At 37.6% G+C, this 17,670-nt stretch overlaps 1 protein-coding gene across 4 annotated transcripts in view; it reads right to left on the minus strand.

Moving 5' to 3' along the window:
- Nucleotides 1–17,670, minus strand: part of LOC143188861 (uncharacterized) — a 92,635-nt gene that overhangs the window by 7,443 nt on the left and 67,522 nt on the right. For all 4 annotated transcript variants that reach the window (XM_076393350.1, XM_076393347.1, XM_076393351.1 and 1 more), the window contains 4 exons: nt 13,230–13,293; nt 4,480–4,736; nt 2,629–2,692; nt 1,533–1,628 (listed from right to left, as the gene is read on the minus strand). In XM_076393350.1, coding sequence (XP_076249465.1) covers nt 1,533–1,628; nt 2,629–2,692; nt 4,480–4,736; nt 13,230–13,293 — 481 coding nt within the window. The remainder of the gene's footprint in view (nt 1–1,532; nt 1,629–2,628; nt 2,693–4,479; nt 4,737–13,229; nt 13,294–17,670) is intronic.

Consider the following 17,670-nt stretch of genomic DNA (forward strand, 5'->3'; position numbering starts at 1 on the left):
GTAGTAGGTGTGCACAATTTCACTGTTCATAAGAAATTCATGATCATCTTGGGTTAGGCACCTTGGTGAACAGGTGCCTTGGTGAACAGGTACACCTTGGCGAAGAGGCACATTTGAACAGGTACCTTTGATAAATAGGCACTTTTGCCAAATAGATACATTTGGTAAACAGGTATTTTTTAAGGGACCAGGTACTTTTGGTGAACAGATATTAATTTATACCAAGCGCCATGTAAGGCCCTAAACTATTTGAGAAACACTTGAAAAACTTACTAAATAGATATTTAGAAAATTGTACAATGCCCCAAAGATTAGCATGGCAAAATCGTGAACATCTATCTAACTTCCTCAAGAAATCTATTAATGTGACACTAATTTAATTACATTCGTCAGTAAAAATTTAAAGCAACTTTTGATTACTCTAAATGTAATCACTCCTCAACTCAGATCCCCTCAATCAGAAAAATTGAAAAATCTCTCGAGTCATTATCGTTCCCAGTTGCTGCGAATGATAGCTACAATTTGCATCTTGCAGTTTGTTTTAGTCAACCAAGAGAAAGAGAGAGTTTAAATATTCACCATTGCCTCTTATATGCGCGGTAATGCATAAATTCTGTTTGTATGGAAATCTTACATAGAATAAATAAATAATAAGCGTCACGGCGGTCTATAAATACGAACACATCGCGTTAAGGGGGCCGTTTCTCTCAGTTGCTCTACTCTCCCCCCCCTTTTGAATATTTAATGGTGACGAATAGCTTCCGGCCTGTATTTCAGCTTAACGATGACGTAAAAATTTCGTGTGAAAAGAGAATAACAATTATTAATAGGACCAATGGGATTCTGCCTTCCCTCGCGATATTAGGAACCGACAGGGACCGATACCGAGGGGAAACAGAGAGATATTGCTGGAAATAATCGTTCAATGCCGCAAAGGCGCTAAGTAAACGTTGCCATATGCTGTTCTAATATTCTGAATGAAACAGATTCGAACGGAGCAGGTGTTGCGAATTTCTGCAAAGTGTCGTCGAAATAAGACTCGAGTTAATTCTGCGAGCCACATTTCTATGATAATCAAAAACTGGCACCATGACCTCAAGAAGTTAAATGAAACAGCCTCTAAGTCTCTACTAACATGCTATTTTTCTATATAATGTTATTATACAGGCTGTTCCATAAGAGGTGTCAGAAATGTTAAGGGATGTCTGACTTTAGACCTATTCTACTTACTATGATATGCTAAGCCAGCTGATGCACATCGGAAGTAGAATAAGTCTCAAGTCAGACACACAGTTTAGACTAGTCAGAGACTTTTAGACATTCTTAGTACCTCTGAAAGCTTCAAATACAATTTCCCTACTTTTTATTTTCGTCTTATTTTGGTATATAGAGTCACCCCTTAAAATTTCTGCATAAATACCGAAAATACAAATACTGTTTAGACTCTTTCTAAGTATCCATCTCTCCCAGAAGCTTCATTCGTATCTCCAAACATTCGCCAGAGCCTAACGCTGCCTCGACCGTTCTCTTACCGAACAGCTTCCACACCGTGACCACGTCCAAGTTGAAATGTTGCAGGAGCCCGTACCAATGGAAAAGGTGGACGCATAATACTGGCAGCGAACGACCTGGAAATCAAATGCAGACGTGACAGGGGATAGGTCCAAGTGTAAGCCAAGCCTGCGTGTCGTCGTGCTGAAACACGGGCACGAGGAATAATGGTAACGCGAGTAACCATCGTCGGAGGCGAGGGAAACTCCAAGGAGAAAAAACGAGGATAATGATGGCGCGTGAGCGGGGCCGGGAACGGAAGCCCCTTCTTGCATTCCTAATGGATTCTATCGTCATTCCCCCTTCCACCCTCATCCACGATCCACCCCGCCGAGCCTCGTGGAATCCGTGTTTTTATTTATATCGAATTGCACCCGCGACTCGGCGACATCTTTTAAAATTCAAATTTCGCGACCGCGGAGAATCGTTCTGCGCATTGTCCCCATGAATTTTTACAGGACGATGCACAGGAGCGGGATTAATGGCGGTGTTAGCGAGCCGAAGACGCTGCTGCTCGTAAATATCGTGCTTCTTGGTCTCCTTCGATGCGACTCGAATAAATCATGACACGCCAGCACGTATTGGGTCGCTGCAGCGATTCTTGCACGGAAATTTGTCATTGCGGTATTGGGAGCGCTCTTATTGTGAACGTGGAATGGCGGGGGCGAGATGTGGTATCGTTTTAAGCGTTTATATGTAGTTTTAGTAACGAGAAGGGGAAGATTCTGTATTGATTTGATTGCTTTGGATGGATGAGATTAAGTAAAAATTCGTGAATTCGTATGGCTCGAATTGTGGAGCAATGTGAATAGTTTTGGTAGTCCCTGCCTTCGATGATACGATGATAAGTGGTTTCAAAAGGGATCTAAGTTAACTGAAAAGATACTAGATCGAAGAGAGCAGATTTTGTATGCTAAATTGTTAACGATTGAAGACCTACAACCACAATTGTAAACGAAATAAAATTCTATCATTGTTAATATCTTGAGTAACTAGAAACAATTATTAATGAAGTCGATGGAATTTCTGAAGGCAATTACTGCAGAAATATAAATATAATTATAGTTTCATAATTACCTCCTGTCACAGTTTCGAGCGTGAACGCATTAAACCGCCAGTTTCCGGCCTTTTGCAACACGCACTGCAACAAATCATCAAAGCATAATAGATCAGCACTGGTGAATAGTCTCGCTGGGGCATAGTGGGTCGGGACGTGTCCCAGGGCACGGTGCAATCGCGGCGGGAGTAACATGTATCGTCCATTTCTCGGGCGTACGATAAATCATTAAAGCCCTGGCGTGACGTAGTCCTGCTAATCAAACTCTTTCGTGCGGTTTAAACGGATAAGTAATGAGCGAGCACAGCACGTACCTACTTCGACAAAAGTAAAAGTAAGTTGCAGAGGAACACGCATCGGAATGCGTGAGAGAAGGCCCTTGGCTGTATCATTCATTATGTAGCATTGTCAAATGAGCATTGCGCAGTGGGATTATGCAGATTTATTGTGGTACTGTCTAAGAAGCGACTGAATTTTGTAATTTAATGTTAGAGTAACCCAAGTCCATTTTTTTTTAAATTTGAAGAATCTTTTCTGAACAAAAAATTCTTTCTTATGATTATTCTTTTTATTTATAAGTAAACGACTTTTTAGTATAACGAAATAACTATATAGTTTATAACTAAATAATTTTTCAGTAATTGTAAAACAATTATATTAGAATGTACTATTTATCTCATTGTAGGTGAGAATTCTTCTTGAGAATTCTCCTTAAAAGAGTAATTATATCGTCGACAAAATAGTTCATGATCCATTTTGTGGAATTTATGGGTAATATAGAAAGTTTCGATAACACTGTTACTAAAGTTTCAATTTTTTAGTTAAATATTTATGTGGCTCTCGAGTAACAGTTGGGGGGAAATTAATCGAACTTCTTTATCGTTAGTTAAGGTAGATACAGGAATAATTTTGCTCTGTTGGGGAGACACGTGCACCCATGAACGTGTAAATTTGCTTCTAAACAGAATTAGTGACTTTCCTACACCGTGTCACCATCATTTCTGACCAGTAATGTTGCATTAGCATTTAACCGATTAAAACGCTCAAAGGTTCTGATCGTTCGACCGCTATCATCGGTTTTCCGCTTCAATTATCTAACAGTTAAGTCCTTTAACCAGTTTGGATTTTATTGATCCGATCAGCTGAAGATTTTAATTAACTGATTTTTTTTATTCCAATCTAATGATCCGGATAAACTGATGGAACGAGTGAGCAGTGGATCAACGATAGATCAACGGGATAAAAATTGCATTTTTAAAACACTCGTGCTAATTATTTTATTACCACACTGTTATACAAGATGTTCTACGAGAAACAAATTCAGTAAAAATTGAAAAAAGAAAAGAAGAAATAATTTGAATTCTTCAGACTTGCTACAACTACTATGCCATTCTACAAATAGAACTTATTAATATTGCTAATAATTCTTTTTTAAACTTCCTACAAAACAATTCCAATCCACTCAGTATCTAAAAAAAAATGTTATCAATGCATATTTTGTGAAGTCATGCCACAGTAATTAAACACTGTAGTTTGCCAGTAATTTAAACAAATGAACGATAACGAGGAGATAAGGTTGCCAACAATAGTCACTAAAATGGTCCTAAATAAAATAAAAACGCTGTTTTTACGTGTACTTTTGAATTTCACCGCAAACGTTCGCGTGAAATTGAATAATAAATGGAACTAATTGTAAGAGGCTCGATCGATAGGACCTCTCAGCCACTTTAAAATATAATTAGGAAATGATGCCAGATGTCCTGACGACTCGCAGTAAATACACTCGGCTCTTCAGGGGATTGATACGATTCTTCGGGACCAGGTCCATTGTGGGAATGTATAAAATTGATATCCGACGATCAACGGCTTACCTGAACCAGGCCATGGAAAATGTCGTCCAGGATACCCGGCTCCTGAGTTAAGGATCTCGTAGTAAGCCTCTTACGGCGTCTCTTGTGCATTGTCAGGAATCGACCGGTGGGCCTGGGCCTGGAATGACCGATATCCAAACTCTCCAGGAGGATTCGGTCCGCCTCCGACAAACGCCTGAACGCTGTTTCCGTTGTCGGTTCATCGTGGACCTCGGTTAACGTCGCTGGCACACCTGACGTTGGTAGCGCTGCGCTTTCTGCAAGAAATCGTTCAGAAAATTGGTTAGCACGATTGTGACACTGATGAGGCACTGTGTTCCGCTCAGGAGATGATCCCTGAGGTACAGGGGCAAGAGGGATCGTTTGGTGTACATTGCGTGTGTGTGATTACTGTGGCGAATCGTATGTGTGAGACTGGGCGTGTTTTCTTCCACTCTGAGCAATTAGATCTGCATATCCTTTGGGGATTACTCCTTGAGTGGAGCACAGTAGTTGACCTGGTACTTGGTCAGTATCCAGTAGATCACTTTAGTAAATAGTAATATAGTTTCACTGGAACTTTCTCAAATTGATCACAGAATAAGTTTAGATGTCTCACTATATCATACAATAGGAAAATAAATAGGTGCTTTAAAATCATTGTTGAACTACTGGGTTCTGAGCGAGTATCGAGTCAATTACCTGAGACGTAACTATTAAATTCTTCTTTTTCAAATACGAAGAAGTAGATAAGCAATCCTCTATTAATTATGACTTTCCTTCGAGGGACCTCTCTGATTAGAAAAAATGGAAAGTTAATTATATTCAACATTAAGCTTCGTTAAAAAATTGTATTCTTCATTTTCGACTTATTTCTTCATATTCATAGAATCACCCTCTTTCTACCGACACTACCAGCTTTGTAACACCCTGTACATAATCTTCCACAGGTTTGAACAACAGAAAAGTTATCAGAAAACGTTCTCTGACACATGCACCATTCCTGACCCACCACGTTTTCCCAACTTCCTCCTCGGCTCCCCGTTTAACGACCCGCTAAATGCAAACCTAGGCGTCGCGTCTATAAACGTCCTGTCCACGTGCGTCCAGCGGCTCTGATCTATGCGCGTGCATGCACAGAGACAGCGGACGCATTTAAATTAATTAGCTGCGTGCACGGGGCACGCGGAAATGCAGCGGCGCGTTGTAATTTTAACGCGGCGCGGTTATTTTCAGACCGTCGTTGATTACGATCGCCTATAAACAAGAACGGTAATAATAACGGATCTCGCCCTCGTTGGCATTGGGCTCGAGAGCCATCGGTGGTTTAGAGATTCGTCGTCACGATCCCGATGCTGGCCTCCGTGCTTGTGTAACAATCGCGTCTAATTACGGAGCTCTAAGGTCAACCGTTTAAACGCGCCGAGATCGATCTTCGATGAATTATAAACACGGCTAATTGTACATGAAATCGTGTACAGTGGCAAGATTAATGCGTGCCAGGGGAGGGGGGACGGGTGAGAATGGCACGAAGTGTCGCTTGGCAAGACTGAAACGGAACAGAAGAGGTAGGATTTGCGTGGCTATGGTAATTCGCGGCAATTTATTAGTCGTAAAACTGTCGCGAGCAATTATTTCATTATAAATTGTTAGTCGACTTGTTACGGATATTTCGATGTATCGGTAATGTACGTTTAAATTGATATTTGTGATGGCGATGTGGTGGAGGTGTGAGTTCGAGGGCGCCAAAAAGTTTGAAGTTTGTGTGGAGAGTACTGGGTATGGTTGTATATAGTATCGCCATTACTGTTTTTATCTCAATGTGAACGATTTTTGATTTTCAAATTTTCAAATTTTTAAATATTCAAATTTTTAAATATTCAAATATTCAAAATTTTAAATATTCAAATATTCAAATATTCAAAATATCGAATGATTTTTATTTTTAAATCTTCAAGGTCTTTTTATTTCTAAACTGAACGTTAAAATAAAGTTACCTGTTTCCTCGCAAATAGCTTCGTGTGCTGTCCTCAAAGCCATAATTTTAACCGAGCACGTCTACTGGTAGTTACTAGATATAAATGTATTTAGCATTTTTTCTTTTACTAGTATGTAGTTCGAGAAGGTAAAGTCTACTAATTCTTACGTTAGTATTATTATACTACTGCGGCTAACGAAGTCTTACGCCCGACTATCTTAATCTACTGATTCACTCTGTCTCATTCTACTGAACAATTTTAGCTTCAAGAATACTATCTTGAACTACAGATCTCTGCTATTTAGAAGCAAAAGATTTTCAACCAAGAAGAAGAAGCAACATATAATACTGAAACTTAAAATACCATTTTAAAGATATATCTACAACTTCCCCCTTAAATGACAAAAATACAAGGGTTGCTTTAAAATGCTGTAACTTTGTGAAAAAAAATCGCAGCGACTTGTTCTTTTTTTAAAATTAAAGGGAAAGGTTCCAACTTTATGCTGCTCTAAATGAAATTCCCGAAAAAAATTTTTGCTAGTACGTACATTTCGTCAAACTTTGCTATTTTTTATATGGAAAACGTGCCCTCGTATTTAAACAGTTACAGTAGTAGCAGTGTATTACATTTAAAATCGAGATGTAGTATCTTAAAGTAAGGACTTTAGGCTTTAATTTAAAAGAAAAATCGTGATACTAAGACAATTTTTCGCGGAGTTATCGTCTGTCAAAGTTAGTCACTTTTCTGAGGCAGTGTACATACAATTCTACCACTTCCTTGTGTCAGTTCCTCTAACACAACCTTTCTCTTTCATCTTTCTCAATGTCTCATAACTCAAATTACGTTTCTCGAAGATTTCATTTTCTTCTTAATTACCTAATTCCACCCTAATTCCATTTTGAGTAATCTATTCACCTCTCAATCTGCTTTCCTTAATTCACCTTTCCAAGAATCTTCCAAGAAACAGTGAAGATGCATGCTCAGTGTTTAATGAAAAAGGAAGAAAAATAAAAAAGAAAACGAAGATGTTTTCCTTTGTAATTACGCGCTTGCGTAACGTAAGTCTCCTCGGTTAGAAAGCATTGTCAAGCGACTCGATTGCAACACCGCGCTAAACGCGGCAGTCACTTGATACGTGCATCCTGCCTCTGCTAATAATTTCTGTTGCACAATTCGTGGGGTACTCGGCTTGCGACATCTTATTATTCGGCATTACGACGTGTACCGTCGATTATATGATTACAGTGTTTCTTTTCATGCAAATGCAAGCACACACACTGACACAGACGTCTATGAAACACTTGGAACGACCTTTCGTTTCTATTAATGGGTCGAACGAATACGTTTGACAATGGAAGGGGCAACTATGCTTTATTGAGTCTGTTGGATCTGGATCGCTCTTTGACTCGCAGAAATTCGTGATTTATGGACAGGAGGTTACAATCTTTCTCTATTATTTTAGACTTTAGTCTTATATTCTTTGGGGCGGGTCTCAAAATTGAGGTTGAGAATGGAGAGAAAATTAGTGGAGATTAATTTTGGCTGAGAAAGTAAATTAAGATTGCAAAATATAATTTTTTTGGTGTATTGCTTCATTTTTGGGAAAATTGACTTTGAATTTTGGCTGAATATAAGTGCAATTCATTATATTTTCAAGATACTGTAATTTTTGGTTGAGGAAAATTAATTTTTGAAATTAATTTTTGTGTTGGTAAGTTGCTTTTGCTTTGTTGAAGATAAGAATCATCGAAAATGAAATAATTTAGAAAGGAGTTGCAGAAATAGTGTATTATAAGACGTCTGTGTATGAAAGGGGGTATTCTACTTATTCCATAAAACCAGGATATTTCTCATAATATTTTGTAATAATTGAGTGACCCTATAAGTAACATTATTTACTCCACATCTTGGCTCAGAACAGTAACAATTATGCATGACTCTTTCTCAGTCAAAAATCTAATCTTTAGAGGCATAAAAAGCTTTCTCAACGATGAACCAAGTACATTGAATAGCTCAAGGACTATGCTAAAAAATAATATCAATATCGATTGTCTACTTGTATCGAAATAAAATTTATAGATAGGTACATCGAGAATAATTACCAACTCACCCTCAAAGCGTCGATCTAAACCCACCCCTTCAAATACTCCTACAAAAACTAAAATATCCAATGCAGATACACTAGAATACTCTACCCATCCCTCTGAAATTCATCACTTTCCACCTACATACTTCGTTCCATCAGCGAGGAGGGATCCACAATTAGCCATGCAACAGATCACAGACGGCTGCTTCGACCTTTTCGGGCCAGCCATAATGAGGTTGAAATTCATCAGCGCGAAAATGCGCGCTTCTAAACGCGCTGGGGCTCGCGAACCCCGCGCGAAATGAAGACGACACGCTTTAATTTGCGCCTGCTGCCGTGAACACGTGGAAGTGAAGCGCCAGAGAGAGAGAGAAAAAAAGGTGTCAGATCGTAAGGAGTCGAGCTAAAACGCGAGCGTATCGTCGTAGCTCTTTCGTGACACGTTCACTGTCGCCGTCGCTGTCTAATTAACCTAATTGCAGCTGTAAGTGTTATCGGTCAAAGAATACGGCAGACTTTATGACGCGTAAATTTCATCGAGGTTATCGCTTAGTTTCCTTTTCTGCCTCGTTTGTTTTCCACCAGCGTGCCAGTAACTGGCAAGAGTCACTCTCAATCCTTTGCGTACCTCGGCTGCGTGCTATGCGCCGCGAGTTGCTTGTTTTTCGAGCGTCTTCTGCGGAAGAAATATGAAGCTGCGAATGGCTGTTTAAGCGTTGCCTAGAGAATACGGTTTTGTTGAGGATTCTGTTGGTTTAATAAAAGGATGCACTTGCGCTGACTTGCAGAATTCTGCATTGGAGAGCTTTGGTCGACTGGATCTTAATTTTGTATCTGAGAGTGCAGAAGAGAGTCCAAAGATTGATCAGAATCTATTTTTGTTGAATTTAAGCTCTGTCTATATTATAATTATCATTGTTCAGTATGAGTTAATATGATTATAGTTGGGTCAGTTTAGCACGATGGTAAGGAGTTATTTGCAGACTCTTTTATTCAGGGTTGCTGTTGTTTAGTGTAATGATAACGAAAGAGGAGTGCAATGTCTAAAAGGGTCACAGATCTGTATGATTTAATTGTAGTATTCTGTAGTGATAATAACATTAGTCGTCGTGAGGGTGTATCAGAGCTTCATGTAAGCTATTCAACCCTTAGCATACCAAGATAGAGTCTTTTAAGATACAAATACTAATCTTTAGGAAGAGGAATTCAGAAAATTGAAGACTTTACAAATTTTTGAATTAAAAATTTGAATATCTAAACCTCTGAATTTTTGAAGAGTTAATCGAGATCCTACCGTATTTGATTTTCATTCTTTATTACGTTTAAAAATTGAATATTTGTATTCTACTTTCTGTTGAATATAGATATGCTGTAAATGTATACTACATTCCATTTTAAAAAATTGCGCAATAGTGAAAGTAGTATGTTCTTCCTTTTTTATAGCTATTATCATACATTATACATGTAAAGGGATGTTCAACGACCCGTGATAATGTGGCCTCGATGTAACCTTGGACCTGAGTCCCTTTACAGAAACGCAAACTCGGAAAAAAGTGAACGATCCAGAATCGAGTGTAGTGTATTTTATAATTTTATAACGAATATCCAAAAATCTGCATTTGAACAATCGAAAAGGGGATCTCCTGTATCTTCCCCTATCAATGAAAAGCCTATCCTAATCCTCAGATATAAACGCTATGGAGCATCTGGCTGAACCGGAAGAAATCAATAGGGAAACCCTATATTCTCAGCGGAAGAGTGTCAAAAAAGCATTTGCCACGAGGATAGAATGAAACTACTTCTGATGAAACTTGAACCAAGAAGACGTCGGTTGAGATCGTTCTTGATGGAATAAGAAATTGATTCAAATTAAGACGCTCCACGGAAGTCATGTTTCTTACCTTTTAAAACCCTCTTCTCATTATCCATTATAATTTGTTTCTTTGCACACACAATTGTCTTCAATTTGAAAGTACAAAGAGAATATAAAAAAGACATTTGGCGAGGAGATCGTTACCAGTAAAAAAAAAAAAAAAAGAATAAAATTAAACGATCCTCTGTAAAATTAAACAGTCTTAATTTGTATGAACAACATGCGACATACTTAATGTCACGAACTCTCGTCAGTTGTAAAGCGCTTAATGGAAAGAAATAACAACGATTCGAGCGTTTATTGACGTGTAGGAAACGCAATTCACGTCACTCGTTTCCGATTTCGCTATCAAAACGTTCGAGTATCACGTTTCCTTCCATAATTCAACAGAAAAACAAAATGGCGGAAGTGGTGAACGATTTGAAGCGTAAACTATCGTATAGACCACGTCCACGTTCGACAGAAACTGACAGGCGAATAGACGACATTTCGTTAGGAAAGACAAATACATGAAACGTCGAGGGGTCGTTTATCTTTTATCAGAGGCTCGGCAGAAAACGCGACGACTGCCGCGTTCATCGTTTCTCTTTCTACGTCGTGAGATTTTTCTAATCGAAGTGTGACGCCGAGGCGAACGCAACACGGCCTTATTGTTAGCATTTTTTCTCCATTCATCCTGATCATTCTTCTGCTGTACGTTAATTTGCTACGACGTTCGCTGACACGCTAAATCTATTCTGCTATCAATCAATTGAGGCTCTTCTGTTTTTATATGGTAGAGTAGTAGGTTCTCCTTTTCCACAGGGGGATGATTTGATTGGGTTTTTATCCAAAAAATTGAAAAGGATAAAAAGCCACTGGAGATTTGCGAATTCAAAGATTTTTTTATATTTTTATATAAAAATATTGAAATATTTTAATTTTTCAGTAGCAGAAGTTTTAAAATTTCAAAAATTCAAAAATTCAAAATTTCAAATATTCAAATTTTCAAGTATTCAAAATTTTTAAATATTCAAATACTCAAGTATTTAAATTTTCCACATTTAAATTCTGAAATATTCAAAATTTGAAATTTTCAAAGTCTCAGATTTCCAAATTTCATATGTCTAAAGTCAATTTTTTAAACCTTCTTATTCATTTCTTACACATTTTTTATAGTCAGTATACTAGTTGAGTTTCCACCAAAAATGCAACAGAAAAAAGTAAAAAACTGTGTACTTAAGTAAAACTGTGTATAAAAAACTGTGTACTTAAGAAGTAAGAACAAACAATTAATCCCACGATAATAATTTACAAATCTTCTCGAACAAACTTGTCCAAGATAAAAGTGTAAACTGTTCTAATAACAGCATCGAAATGATCAAATAATAAAGTAACTTTTTTAGTAATTCAGTAAATATTAGTTCGACGTACAATGAAAGCATCGCAACATCCTCGCGGAAGGCACAAATGACCTCGCGTATTTATTCAAATGAAAATTGTAATTGCGAAAAGGTTTCCCGTCAGCGGAGCAGCTCTTGAAATGTACATTAAAGGGGAAAACTTGATCAGATTAGATCCCAGGCAAAGGGCTCGATTTATATTCGTTGGTATTTTACAGTGCTCTAATAACGGTACGATTACAACTGAGCTAGGGAACATTTACATTCTACCCTTTGTGCAAAGTGAATACTGATGCATATTAACCCATTTTAATTTATTTCAACGAGGTAACGTTGAAATTCTCCTTTCCTTTTTTGGCAAAGAGAACAAATGGTAATTCACCTTTATTTTACATGTCGAGACTCGGCGTTCGATTAAAAGTTGCATACTTTTCAAATTTACGCCACGATGTTTGAATGTCGAGTGTTTCTTTTGAGAGAAACTTTTTCTAGCAATTATTTGTGTCATTAAAATGTACATTGACTGTAAAGCTTCGTTACAAAAGAAATTGTAGCTTTTAAGTAACTACTTGAATAAATAACGGTAATGTGAAAAATACAATATGGAATATAAGTTATTTTATATATATGAAATAATATAGAAGGTGAACTTTTTTAATGACTCGTACAGTTGTCGATAGACTGCAGATTTTTCTGCATTTATGGGAACTTTAAACTTGTAAAAAGTTGCAGAATCCATGCAACATGCTAATATACACGAAATGTAAAAAATAAAGTAAAAGTTGTAGCCTCTGAGGGAAGAACGAAATTTTAATTTAAATTTCATTTCTTTACCTACATTTATGAAAATACGGATTAGCATAAAATACAAAAAAACGCAGTCTGGTTATTAAATATACTGGGTGGCCTTCAGAAACGGAATTTTAATTTGATTTAATTTTTCATTTCTGTCGTATGGGAGTAGTAACGAAAAATAATGAAAATATAACAGAATAAATAGGTCAATCAATTAGTTTGCATTCAGTGCCTAATACCTCCTATATCTGCACATATAAAATTGCATTCTAAGTAAATTAACAAATATATTATACAAATTAATAAGTTAATATTCAGATAATTTCCAATTTTCAAAACACCAATTTCTATGTTCTTCGTTAACAATACAGGTACTGTATCGATCTATTTCCGCGAATGTGTCCATAAATTCACCACTGTTTGATAATTCATTTAATATGCAGTCATGTATCGACGGTGTTAACTATGTAACGTCAAAATATCGATAAGCAAACTGGCGCTGTTTAAAGCATTATTTAAACAGAGTGGCGACATTTTAATTTCTTATTCTTATTCCTATTTTCAAATTCGTCACGTGTATGCAAATCAAGGTAACGATTTAAAAAGCGAATTAAAGTGACTTGATAAATATTCAACGTAGCACGTGTTTCACTCACCGGAAATACGGACGAACACAGCATTCTGTTCTCCGCTGTCCACTGTTATCTCCGCGGTCCTCCTCTGCAATGATAAGAGAGGATCGTTGATTAAGCGTTTCTTATTGTATAACTCTTTGTGTTTGTCACTTTGACAAGATAATAATGTAATCATGATTGCTGTTCAAAGTCAATGGACTTAGTCTGAATGTTATTAATTTGTGTAAAAAAACTGTGGGATTGAATTTATAGACGATATTGGTAGTTTATTATTTATAAGATGCTGAGAAATGAGGACACTATATAATTAGTTAGGTTCTATAATTGTTGAAGACTTTGTGACATAAATAATCGTCGTGAAATTTTACGATCTTTCTTATAAGACTATATTTTAATACGCAGAAGCAAAATTTACAGTACAGTAGAATTTATACTATCAAAAATTTTAGAAATCCCCAGCGAACATTTCAAAACTACATCAAAGTGTTGCACATTTCGTTACGAACAATCGCGTCCCTATCTGCAGAGTCACTGAATAACAAAAACCCATTTATTCCTACCCCAACAATCCTTCCTCGAATCCTAAAATCCATACTAACAATCCTCCCGTCGACTCATCGTGAAAAAAGAATATTCCACATTTTGAACCCATTCTCGACTAAAACCGAGCAGAAACGAGAGTAAACGGCAGGAGGCATTCAACAATTGTTCTAAACACGATCCCCAGGAAATTCGAAACATCCAGCATCGATTTCCAGCGCGACTCGAATCCCTGCCCCTGTCTCTGTCGCTTCGAACTTCGTTCAGAGAATCCATGTCGCGTTTTATCTGAAATTCCCTTCGTTCCAGCGGACTTTGATAAAACGTAGACACGGAGGGAAAATTGTCCCTGACGTGAGCGAACGGAGGGGGCAGGGGGGTTCGTGTCGGGACAATGGGAAGAAGGGGCTGGGACAGAGACAGAGGGGGGAGAAAAAAAAAAGAAGACAAAAGAAGACAGGGGGAACAAAAAGGCTTGGAAACGAGAAGGGAATCGCGCGAAGTCTAGGTAAACGCGACCCGACAACCGACAGATCGACCTGGCCAGAGCGTTCGACAACTGGAACTCGCTGGCAGACGTTTCATTGGCGGATCAGGCCGATTGCCAATTGCAAAATGGGGCGACCTGGATTCAGATTCGTCCCGAGGTCTCCAGGTACTCTGCTGCAGGAGCGAGTTACCAACTCCGTGATAGGCCTAGCGAACGTGCGAGGAATCGGCCGAGGAACGTGCTTGGTTGGATGGAGACCGTGGCCAAGAGTTGGCAGAATTTTTATACTAACGAGATTCTGCACTGCCAGACCGAATCAATTTCGAGGGAATGCTTCGAGTAGGCTCTCGCTTGTTTATCTTATTTTTGCTGAATTGGGGAACATCTTCGAGTTTTGGGTACTGTAGCTAGTTGATGATGGTTCGTTGCTATTCTGGACCATCTCTGGGGTATTCTGGGGAGCTGGTCTTTTTTGTCTGCTTTTCTTCTGGCTTGTAAGGGGGAAGATAAATATGAGTCGTGGTATGAATTAATTTTAGGCAGGTGTCTTTTACGTGACGCGAGGTGGGGAGACAGATTATGGCTAGTAGAAAATGGGTTTTCAGAATTTTTGGTACTCTGATACGCTGGGAATACTTTGTTGGAGATTTATTTTTTAATTTTTGATCTCAGTGTATAGATAGCTAGAAATGAACACCTGAATAGTATTTGTCACATTTCTATTTGATTTTTTATGTAAAGTAAAAGTAAAATGAAGGAATTAATACGTAAACATGTTATAATAATAATTTCCAAGCCCTTTGTGAATTATGGTCCACCCTGTATGTTCTATTCATGTCCCACGAGAAGTCCTTTGGAAAACATTATCTCTAATGCATTCCACGAGACTTTTTCCGAGACACTAATAATACATACACGTAGATAAGACATCCTGTGTATTAAGGAACAAGAAGGTAACTGAGATTAGTAGTAACGAAAAACTTTCCCCAGGACTACAATTTATAGTTACCACCAACTCTGACGTAAAATAGAAGAAAATTTCTCGAACTACTTGCTAAACCATTACTATCTTTATACCTTTCTATTAAATTTTTCATCAGAAAATATCACACTCATACTGTCCTTACTTTCACACACACGTCTATTGCTAAGATCTCAAGGAACGTTACAGCGATAAAATAGTCGCTGGCAAAAATAGAAGAGTCAGAGGACCAAGCTCTCCCGAGCATACTCGTCGAGTGAAGTTCATTTGACACAAGAGTGACAGAGGACGTTAGGAAGTTGCGAGGATCCAGAGAATCGATTTGCCACACGCTTTCTAGATACATTTGTAAGTGCATACGTGGCGTGAACTGTGAAGAAAGCCTGCGTGCAGGTTGAAATATAAATGTGACACGCGACTGGAACGAATCGAACAGAGTTATAGGAGAAATTTCACTAGGGAAAATAAGAGAAGAAATCTGAGGGAAATAATTGAAGTCGATTTGGTAGGAAGTGAAGAGGCCCGTGGTGAACTCGGGATTTCTTGTCATTTGCATTGCAAAGGAAGAGGGAGGTTCGAAAGAGAGAGGAAAAAGGGGGTTCGATCCGATGTGATTTGTCAAAAGGAAAAAAGAGGAGGGGAGAAGAGACACGTGGAACGAAAACTGGGACTTGAAGCTAATTACATATCAATTACCTACGTAATATGTTCACAGTCCATAAAAAGCTTCTAAACTATTTCTGTACTATATTCAAGAACGCAATAGTTTCCTAAGATTCTAAAAAATGTCAATTGTAAAATAGTGAAGAGAATAAGTACACATTTTTTATCTAAAAATATTCTGTTAGAAAATTCAATAAGAATCTGATAAAAATATTGTCAGGAACCATAATTAACATTGCTCTGACCCACATATGGGTCATATAGAACTCTGATAGTGAACACGTTAAAGTCCCTTGGGAATTATTATACATATTTAAGATTTTCCTTACTTGCTCTTTTCCTCAGTTTCCCTTTTCAATATCTGCATGAGTGTAAAAATTTCGCATTGGTCATTTTTCTCTTTTCTCGTATTGCAGAAAAGAGATGAAAGCAATTAAAAATAATTTCGAAATGGTGAAAAAAGGAGGATCATATTTTTCATAAGAACTTCCCCTAACTTCGGGGGAAGAAATATGTGCGCACGAATGGAGTTTTGAGTTCGCCGAGTGCACGCAGGAAACAGGTTAAATACGTTAATTATACGAGCGATAAATTCTCATTTTCTGTAGGTATATCTCGCTGCGAAAATGACCATTTCTTCGTTTACTAGGAGAATGCTGTGTACTGGAGGAAAGGACGCAAGAAACGGGACCTGAGAACTTGGAATGTGGTAATTAAAATCTGAGAAAATTAATTGAAATGTTCACATATAGACTATGGCAACAAATAAAAATAAGTTTGTATTAATGAACAGTGAAAAGTTAATTTTGGAGATTGTCAGTCAGTTGTCATGATGGAGGATACTCTTTCTTTCTTGTTTCTTTGAGTGGCAGCTTAGATGCGAGGAATGAAGTATAAGTTAGTAAAAATAGTGATAGGTTTGAATATTATCTGAACGAATGTCACTTAAACCTATTTCCAAGCAGACGAAAGAATTAACTTGATGGCGTTTCTCGAGTCATCTTGACAAGGAGAAATCTTTCCTCTTTATCAGGAGACTTTCTACAAATCGATCGCTATCCATAAATATTTCTTGCCCTTAGCATCAATAACGAATGAAGATACTGCTCTTTTCCATTTTTCTCTTAAGATATTTATCTCTCAAAGTTCAGGGAATACAAGGCTCAAAAATTCATCACTCCTCGACTTCGGTCTTTTGGTCCCCTGACGCATGTTCGCTCTTCGTACACACCTGGTCAGGTGTCTCGTTTGCTAACATTTCTTGGCAAGTTTTAGCGAGTATTCGTCAAGAGCAATAATGGAACCTTGTGAAAGTTTCAACCGACCAGGACAACGTCTCACAGTATATTTTTCAAGATTAATAAATGAGAATTTATTATTCAGACTCTCTGACAGAAAGCTTATCGAACAAATTTGAACTTTATCTAGGAGTTTTATCTGAGTTGGAAAATGTAACTAGAGAAGCATGAAGAAACTAGGAGTGCTATAATTAACTCTTTAACTCTAACTCTTATCATGGCAAGGTAGAATCATTTAGAGTTAGAGATTCAGGCGTTTGAAACTAGAAGCGAAGGTAAATCTTACATAAAAAGATTTTGTGGGTTTTAATCCTGAAAATTTGAACATTTGAATATTTGAACAATTTTAAAAGCTTGAATATCTGTAAGTTTGAAAACTGAAAATTTGACTAACTGAAGAAATGAAGGGTTAAAAGAGTGGCAATCCTCTGTTCCTTAAATCGAAAATTCTTGACTCAAATAAATCAATTCTGTTTCAATTTTACACGA

This window comes from Calliopsis andreniformis, chromosome 3, assembly GCF_051401765.1.
Source record: "Calliopsis andreniformis isolate RMS-2024a chromosome 3, iyCalAndr_principal, whole genome shotgun sequence".
Classification (NCBI taxonomy): Eukaryota; Metazoa; Arthropoda; class Insecta; order Hymenoptera; family Andrenidae; genus Calliopsis; species Calliopsis andreniformis.